Source organism: Rhinoraja longicauda, chromosome 7 (genome assembly GCF_053455715.1).
Source record: "Rhinoraja longicauda isolate Sanriku21f chromosome 7, sRhiLon1.1, whole genome shotgun sequence".
NCBI lineage: Eukaryota > Metazoa > Chordata > Chondrichthyes > Rajiformes > Arhynchobatidae > Rhinoraja > Rhinoraja longicauda.
The window spans coordinates 63947218-63957065 of NC_135959.1; the positions used below are offsets into that span (position 1 = coordinate 63947218).

The 9848-nt window shown below is 46.4% G+C and overlaps 1 protein-coding gene across 1 annotated transcript; it reads right to left on the reverse strand.

Annotated features, from left to right (window-relative positions):
- Nucleotides 1–465: 465 nt before the first annotated feature.
- Nucleotides 466–7018, reverse strand: LOC144595640 (protocadherin-8-like). The gene is made up of 4 exons (XM_078403216.1): nt 4574–7018; nt 3322–3404; nt 3077–3213; nt 466–1410 (listed from the first exon to the last, which is right to left on the reverse strand). Exons 1-4 carry the CDS (start codon nt 7016–7018, stop codon nt 1109–1111), a joined length of 2967 nt encoding a protein of 988 aa, XP_078259342.1. The 3' UTR covers nt 466–1108.
- Nucleotides 7019–9848: the final 2830 nt, after the last annotated feature.

The following is a 9848-nucleotide window of genomic DNA, read 5'->3' on the forward strand; positions in this document are numbered from 1 at the left end:
CAGCAGACTGAGTCTGAGGATCGTGGCCCAAAACATCACCTACCCACGTCCTTCAGAGACGCTGCCTGACCCACCGAGTTACTCCAGCACTTTGTGCCCTCTTGTGTATTAACCACCATCTGCAGTTCTGTTTCAACTACGTACAATAATTCCATACTCAGATATAATGGACAATTGGCATAACATACGATCCATTATAATGAGGATTTATTGTACTTAAATATTCAAGTTTCCAACTCTGACAAAGAACCACCCTATAAAAATATAGAACAGTGGTATTATACAATTAAGCCTCATACTTTTATGGGATATATTTATGGATTTAACATGGAATACTTCCTTTGCATTTCTGTTCTTCAGAGTTAAATAATTACCCCATGGCTTTTGATGCAGAAATTGAATGTACTGCCATTGTGCAATGCTTTTGTAATATATTCACTCCAATATAGGCAAACAGCACCTGGATTTTATTAGCATTTATATACATTTATTTACAAATCAGTTAATGCTGCATTAAAAATACAAAATGTACAATAAATCAAAGCATCACCAATTTCCATTAACGTATCCTTTAGATTTATGGATTGTTACCAGCATTTATTATCCATTCTTAATTGCCCCCAGAGGCAGTTAAGAGTTCAACATATGAGTGCCATATGGGCAAGTGGGTAGGAACTGCAAATTTCCTTCTCTAAATATCATTACTGAAACAGATGGGTTCCACTGACAATTATGATCCAGTAGTTTCACAATAACCTTTACTGAAATTAGCCTTTAGTTCCAGATTGATTTTAATTCTCCTGCTGACACAAGAGATTCAAATCAGAGTCCCCGAATTAATAGCTTTGAATTCTGTCTGCTGCAATTCTGGTAACTTAACTACGTTCCATATTATTCAGAAAATAATGCAACTTTGCATCAAAAATTTACATTTTGTTTCATGTTTTACCTTTATCTATACACAAAGTTCACGTGGAATCAATTTGTTTCTACATATAATATAAAAATAATATTTAGATTATTTACACTATGAACATATTGCATCAATTCAATAACTTAAACCTTTTGTGGAACATGCTCAGAGCTGAGATTACACCAGCTATGTTGATCAATGTTTGTGACTGACTGGTCCCACAGAATTATATATTGGTACAATAGAAGTCACAGTTTCAGATTCATTACATGCAAACTTCTGATATACACTCTGCAGGCCCGCAGTTTTTGGTAAAAGTGCTTGGTAGTAAGTGTCTTTCCGGAGGAGTTCACGTGGGAGTGAAATGCTTTTCCCAAAAGTATTAAGGTGTTCAGCGACGCCCATGGAGGAATAAGTCTTTGGCCCTTGAGAAGATGGGCTCCAACAACGATCTGAGTGGCCAAGGATCTTGCATTCTCTTGTGCAGGTCCATAAACCTGTGGTATAGAAAATCAATAGCTTTAATTATCTTTTAATTGGAATATTAATTGTTCTGTGAAATGTACCCAAGTCCACAGAGAGTACAATGTCAATTGCCGCAGGCTTAGACAATTGTAATTAAAACTCTTATTTGAATACGAACACCGTTATAATTGTCCTTCAGTAACAAGATAATGTGACATTGTACCATATGTTTTCAGTTATATTCCAATGGGAGGGAAGAATAAAGACTATCTTTGTATGTTTGTTTGTTTGGGGCAAAAGGGTGCTTCTGGACATATCAGACTACATTCAAGTTAATCAATTAACACATACAACATTTAAAAGCTGTTTTGTTCTACCTCATTTTATGAAAACATGTGTTTATTTATTTCAAATGTCCCCAAGAAGATAAAGCTACGTTTGCAGTGTAAATGTCATGATATACTTTTGTTGCTCACAGATCAAAAAGTGTCAGTATATCCTGAAAATCAGGTCCCAGTTCCACTTCATTAAAATTACATTTTCACATTAGTGCATATTGGATACAACAACCACTAGAAAGTGTCATTATGCTCTCTAAGCGCTTACATTTTTTATCTCTGATGAGAAAAAGTTCAATGCTCCTTTCAGTGCTTTAAAATTAACAGAGGAATACATTGACATTCAAACATGTACAGATTGTTGTAACATGCCTTAATAAACAGCATCCTGAGCAGCAAAGAAAAGGAAAACATAATAAGTGGCAAGTTTCGAGGGCTATGCAAATGTAAGGAAAAAAGACAACAGAAAAGACCTGTTGTTTCTTATAGGTCATATAGATGCAAGATATTTAGTATATGGTTGAATGTAACAATGGCTCGTCTTCCAGCAATTGAGATAAGCAGGTTGGGTTTGCATGAAAGCTTCAGAAAAATTCCAAATATAGTCAAATTCTCCATTTTTTGTCTGTTAATTTTTGTCTTGGTGTTGCAAAATTTATTTCCTGCAAATCAAAGCCAGTGCACTGGTTATTTTGGAATGACTGGAAAACATATGCTATAATAATTCCAATGATTTGATCCAAGGCTTCAGTTAATAGAGGACAGAAATTAAAGCCATTTAATCTGTGTTCAAAATTTATGAAGGATTTTGAGAGTGGAGAAACTGTTTTCTCAAATAGAAAGGTTGAAAGTTATGAGGTATTTATGGATGATACTTTTCAAAAGAGCATTGGAAGGGGAAAGCTGTCCACTAAAAGAGACAAATGGAAATCCCATCCAAATTACAAATTATGCTGGAAATCATGAGCGCCAATGAAAGGTTATTGACCCAAAAGATTATCTCTCTTTAAATGCTACCTGCATACCAAGGAGCTTCTGCTTTTCAGTTTTTATTTCTGATTTTCAGGATCTGCTGTATTTTATTTTAAGAAGAATGTTTTAGAAAAGAGCAGTGAAATTGGACATTTAGAAAAAAACTCAAACCCAAACTTAACAAATGCTAATTTAACAATACTAAACAAGAAGAATAAGCAGTTTACATGGATAAGAATAATTATAATGGCCCAGAATGACAAAGTGCCAACCTAAAATTACTTTTCAGCTTGGCATCAATGGTTTCCCATCTTGTAACTTTGTTCCTGTTCAAAACTGCAATACATTCCAAGATCAGTACTATTTGCACTATCAATTATTGGCTTACCATTTTGCTTCGGATTTAGAGCATTCCGCTTACTGAGTCCAATGCCGCTGATATCAGAGTCACTGTCATTAAAATCACTGTCTCCTTTCCCACTGTCTTTTCCGCTGAACCTCTCCCGAGTTTGACTTACCAGTTCACTGAAAGCAAACAAAAAAAATTGAATCTAGAATATGGTTCCATGGCTTAAAAGGATGGGCTCCTTAAGTATAATGAAAGAATTATGGAAGTTTGCACAAATGAATTACCTTTTACTTAAAGTGAATTGTTTGCCTTGCCAGATCGCGAGTGGGTGAAGTGTTTGATTAAACCCAGAGGTGGAGATGAAATGCTAGAAAAAAAAGAAAAACAAAACAAAAATTAAGTGCTAGGTTGACACAAAATCCTGGAGTAACTCAGCAGGACAGACAGCATTTCCGGAGAGAAGGAACGGGTAATGTTCAGGGTCGAGACCCTTGTCCTGAAACCCAGACAAAATTAAGTGCTACTGTTCTTGGGTGAGTGTGCGTGTATGGGGGGAGGAGGAGAGAAACAGTGCATGGGGGTAGACAAAAAATGCTGGAGTAACTCAACGGGCCAGGCAGCATCTCTGGTGAAGGAATGGCTGATGTTTCGAGTCGAGACCCTTCTTCAGACTGATGTCAGGGGAGGGGGCGGGACAAAGATAGCATGTAGTAGGAGACAGGAAGACCAAAGGGAGAACTGGGAAGGGGGAGGGGATAGAAAGGGAAAGAGGAACTATCTGAAGTTAGAGGTCAATGTTCATATTGCTGTGGTGTAAACTGCCCAAGCGAAATATGAGATGCTGTTCCTCCAATTTGCACTGGACCTCACTCTGACAATGGAGGAGGCCCAGGACAGAAAGGTTAGATTGGGAATGGGAGGGGGTGTTGCAGAACCACCGGGAGATCGGGTTGGTTAAGGCGGACTGAGCGGAGGCATTGAACGAAATGATCGCCGAGCCTGCGCTTGGTCTCGCCGATATAGAGAAGATGACATCTGGATTGTGACCGCCGCTGGGATGTAAACACTATTCATAAGAGATAGGAGTAGAATTAGGACTTTCGGCCAAGTCTACTCCACCATTCAATCATGGCTGAGCTATCTGTCTCTCTCTCTCTCTCTCTCTCTCTCTCCAAATACCATTCTCCTGCCTTCTCCCCATAACCCTTGACATCCGTACTAATCAAGAATCTATCCATCTCTGCTTTAAAGATACACTGGGATGCAAGTTGTGAATTGTCAGAGAGTTGTGAATCTGTGCGATTCTCTGCCTCAGAAGGCAGTGGAGGCCAATTCTCTGAATGCATTCAAGAGAGAGCTAGATAGAGCTCTTAAGGATAGCGGAGTCAGGGGGTATGGGGAGAAGGCAGGAACGGGGTGCTGATTGAGAATAATCAGCCATGATCACATTGAATGGGGGTGCTGGCTCGAAGGGCCGAATGGCCTCCTTCTGCACCTATTGTCTATTGTCTAAACCAAGTTGTAAGCGACCCTCACCTGTGGCTCTGGGGCTCTCCGGTCGCCGAGGCCCGGGTACAGCTTCACTCCGCCAGCGGGCAGCTCTGCACCGTTGCAGCGACCGTCCCCGGGACTGTCCATCCTCGCCTCCAGCCCGTCCTCCGGCGGCTGCCCCTCCGCTCCCCACTGGGCCGCTTTGCCGGCCCTGCCGCAGGCGGTGGCGATGATGAGGATGGCCATGATGAGGGCGGCGCATCCGCCCGCCAGCACCACGATCACCACCAGCGACGTGTCCCAGCCTCGCTGCCCCGGGAGGAGCCGCCGCCGCCCGGGACCCGCCGCCTCCTCCTCGGCCTCGGCCTCCAGCACAAAGTGCAGCGTGGCGGTGGCGGACAGGGCGGGCTGTCCGCTGTCACTGACGGCCACAACGAGCGGCCAGGGCCCGCTGCCATCCCCGGGCCCGGGTGTCGGGGGGCGGCCGAGCCGCACGTCCCCGCTGCGGCGCTCGATGCTGAAGAGCCCGGCCTGGGCGCCGCTCAGCAGCCGGAAGCTCAGCTCCGCGTTCACCCCCTGGTCGGCATCACGGGCGCGCATGCGGGTGGCCAGGTGTCCGGCGCCGGCGCGGCGGGGGAGCGTGATGATGCAGGCGGAGGCGTTGCCGGCGCCGTTGCCGGGCAGCGGGTGCGTGATGACGGGCGCGTTGTCGTTGCGGTCGGTGACTGTCAGGCGGACGGCGGCCGAGTTGCTGAGCGGCGGCGACCCGCCGTCGGTGACGCGCACCAGCAGCTCGGCCTCGGGCAGCGCCTCTCGGTCGAAGGAGCGCAGCGCGTAGATGGCGCCGGTGGCCGGGTGGACGGAGGCGAGCGCGGCGCCTGGCCCCAGCAGCCGGTAGGTGAGGCGGCCGTTGTGGGCCAGGTCGGGGTCGTGGGCCTGCACGGTGGTCAGGTGGGCGCCGGGACGGTTGTTCTCCGCCAGCGACACGCGGTAGAGGCGGCGCGAGAAGGCGGGCGCGTTGTCGTTCACGTCGGACACGCGCACAGTGAGCGCGCGCTGGGTGCGGCGCGGGGGCGTGCCCCGGTCCTCGGCCACGAGCGTCAGGTTGTAGTCGGCCACGCGCTCGCGGTCGAGCGGCGCCGCCGTCAACAGCAGAAGGCTGGAGCCGTGCGCGCGCCGCAGCTCGAAGTGACCGTTGGGCGGCGAGAGCGCGCAGTGCACGCGCCCGTTGGCGCCCGCGTCGCGGTCCGAGGCGGTGACGAGCGCCACCAGGCTGCCGGGCGCCGCCGCCTCGCTGACAACCGCGGTCACGGGCAGCACCGGGTCGGGCACGAGCGGCGCCACCCCGATCTCGGGCTCGTTGTCGTTGACGTCGAGCACGCGCACCGTGACGCTGCAGACGGCGGCGGCGCTGGGCGGGTGCCCGCGGTCGCGCGCGCGCACCTCCAGCTCCAGGACGGGCGCGCGCTCGCGGTCCAGGCGCGCGGCCAGGCTGAGGCGGCCGGAGCGCGCGTCGAGGTGGACGAGGCGGCGGGTGGCGGCGGGAAGCTGCGGGCTGAGGCTGTACATCACCTCGCCGTTGGCGCCTAGGTCGGGGTCGGCCGCCCGCAGCTGCAGCAACAACGAGCCGGGCGCCGCGTCTTCCCGCAGCTCCAGCACCACCGCGCTGCGCTCGAAGGCCGGGCTGTTGTCGTTGGAGTCGAGCACCTGCACCCGGAGCTGCACCGTGGCCGTCCTCCTCGCCGGGACACTGTCACTGTTGCCGCCGTCCTCGGCCTCCAGCTGCAGCAGCAGCTCCGCCTGACTCTCCCGGTCCAGCCGCTCCGCTAGCACCAACTCCGGGCAACGCAGCCCGTCGGCGCCGCTCCGCTGCTCCAGCGCGAAGGGGCGGCTCGGCGACAGCCGGTACTTGAGCAGTGAGTTGGCGCCCAGGTCGGGGTCGAGCGCCGGCTCCAGCGGGACACGGGTTCCCAACGCCGAGCTCTCGCTGATTTCCAGCCGCACCTCCGGCCGCCCGAAGTCGGGGGCGTGGTCGTTAATGTCCCGCACTCGCACCTCGACGCGGATCAACACGAACTTGTCTCCGGACAGGTTCACCACGTCGAAAAGCAGCGAGCACGGCTCCAGTTGCGGCTCCGCGTCGGGGTCGGATCCCGCTCCTCCTCCCGCTGCCGCTTGCTGGGGGCACAGTTGCTCCCGGTCGATGCGGCCCCCGACCCGCAGTTGCCCGTCGCTCTCGCCCACTTCCACCAGCGACCAGTTGGACTTTTGCATCAGTCGGAAGCTGCCCGCCGCTTCCAGCTGCAGATCTGCCGCCAGGTTTCCGATCACGGTGCCGGGCGGCTCCTCCTCGTAGACGGAGTAGTTGGCCGTTAAGCAGTCGGCTGTTGGGGCGGTTAAAAGTACGAGGAGGAGGAGGCAGCGGACGAGTCCGGGGATGGTGGCAGAAACTGGGGCAGCAAAGTTGTTTCTGTCTCTTCCACCGGTCATCATTGGACGAGGTTATTTTAGCCTCTTTAAGTTCGAATCCTATTGAAAGATTTACCTTTTTTCGTAGCAGGTTATCACTAACGCGCTTGAAGAACTCAAGTTCTCAATAGAAACTTTCCGGCTCAGGCTAAATATGGAATTGATTCAAGTCCCTTATCTCTCGGGTCATTTTATTGATACGTTTATGTAAATTGCATGCGTGGCAGCCAATCGTAGTTGGCGGGAGTGAACTTGGCGGGGTGTCCCAGGCTTGAATTGTTAAACTTAAGTGAACGACCCAGGAGGCACAAGAAGCCGAGAAAAAAGTGTTGTTATCTATTATTGCGGCCCTGTCATCCCATATTAACAAAGGTGCACATTCACTCCTATTGACAAAAAAAAACGGGGGGGAGCCGTTCGGATTAATTTAAAGATTCTGAAACAACTCGTACATTTTAATGAGCAAATTAATATGTACAACGGTGTACAATTAATTGTGCCTAACTACTTTCAGAAGTCCAGATTGTGAAGCATAAGGACCCAGAGTATGTAACAATAGCTTCATACTTTATAGTTGTAAACCATATGCACTAAAAAAAAAAACAATTTCCAATGTGCAAAGCCGCAATTCACCTAAATTGTGCATTACTAACTTCACATGTTAAGGTTTAGTCCACGAATTCGAATGTGTGTAATTAGTTTCAAGTATTAACGTTTTAAATCATGTACACTCATATGAATTATTGTAGATTTTAGATTTAAAGATACAGTGCGGAAACAGGCCCTTTATATTATATTTTCATCTTAACGGTTTGTATGAGCCAAATGATAATACCTTATGCCTGCTCATATCCCCAAAACCATCTTCATACTTTGCCTTGATTAAATCATCTTGCCGGGATGGACTGCCATCTATTTAATTGTAGCCAGGGTTTCATCAACCTTAGCTTCTTAATCGCACACCAATACTTCCTGTGCCGTTAAAGTTTCATTCATTGCATTTTAAATTTAGTTCTCATCTACATTCTCCTTTTGGATAAAATCTTTTGTTGACCATTGAGGCTGAACTAGAGTGTGTCAGCAAGGAACAACGATTCTGAGCCTTGCCTTTGCTCTTTCAGACTGAACTGAATCATCTTTTTATACCAACAATCTATAGGCACCTCTGCATGTTCACCTTTATCCACCCTTACTTAAACCCATATAGCGTTGAAACATTCCAGCACACATTCTTTACTCACAAAATGAACTGTTCCAGTGCGCTCCTGCTCTCCATAAATCTCAGATCTTTCAGAACTCCTTTGCCTGTTTTTCTACTTGTAGCAAACCACATATGCTAGCTAGACAAGACCTCAACTTTAAAATTTTGCATTTTGGGAAGGCAAACATCACTTCTCAAAATTAAATTTCATTTTACATTGTACCACTTACTCTTTCCAGCTGATCCATTCAGCGGTGTAGCCTTAAATAATCTTCCTCAGTATCTAAAACACAGTTTTCATATCATTTACAAATTTACCTATCATATCTCATACATTTGCATCCAAATCATTAATGTACTTCACAAAAATCAAGTTTCCCGCACTGATCCTAGTGAATTTGCTGGTCTTCCGATGATGAGCTTGACAACATCATTTAACGTGCAATTTAACGTCAATTCAGAACTCGTAGATAAATTACTATTCAGGGAAACTATGGCAAAGAATATATGCCATTGTTCATTATAGATATGGATTCAAATAGGCATTTCTGAGACCGGTGATATAAACCTCATTTGTTAAATAGCTTCCTTGGTGTCCATGGTATAAGAATCAAAGTCAATGAGCCAAGAGTTTTGGAAATTAAAGAGCAGGACCTTTGAGGATTGCTCCTAGTGCTGCAGGTCACTGAGTAATAATAGCAATACGAAAAGGCAATGTAGTACATGGCTGGAGAAATAGAATGTAAGACTTCAGAACCCAAGTGCAGGAGGGACATATAACTGCAGAAGCTCAACAAGGGAAACCTGAATAAGGCATAAGAGAGGAAGCAAAGTCCCACAAAGAATGAAGAAAACAAACAACTTTAGAATAAAGAATGGTTCAGAGTTAAGTGACAGAAGTAGAGTTGCTGGACCACCAAATAGTGGAAAGGTTATGAAGAAACAAAGCTGCATGAACATTTCAGGAAGATCTAACATCAATGGAATAGTGGTAGAATTCCAATATATACAATTAATATCCATGGCATAGAATTTCAGAAAGGCATGTTAGAGACTTTGCTTTATCAACGAGGAAGGGACATGTACTGGACTGAGTTTGAGGACTGAAATATTGAGCATGTTTCAGTGGAATATTATTTGAGAAACAACATTGTTGTTAAATATAGAGTAATTATGAAAAGGAAAAAGGAGCAATGAAGATGACAGATACTTGAAGAGAAATCTGACTCCGACGAATTGGAAACAAAGATTGGCAGGTAACATCGTAAAGGAGCAAAGGTTATTTAAAAGAGGGAAATAGTTTTTTTGCAAAGTTCACACATATTCCGGTGGGATATTGAAATGAAATAGAATATTAAAAAAGAAACATGATAAATATAAATGAATCAAGGCATTTGGTGATGTTCCAAATGAAAAGGGCTTCTGATTGTTAAATCAGTAGAAAATCTATTGGCAAGAGGACTAGAAACTGGAGAAACATATTTTAAATAATTGTCTAAAGAACCAGAGGGCAAATGACAATTATTATACATTGATTTTTAATTATGCAGGCAGTGCACTTCCTGAGCAGATAATGGACGTAGATTCAGTAGTTACCATCAAATGGAAATTGGACATGCACTTGAAAAGGATAAATGTTGAAAAAAATGC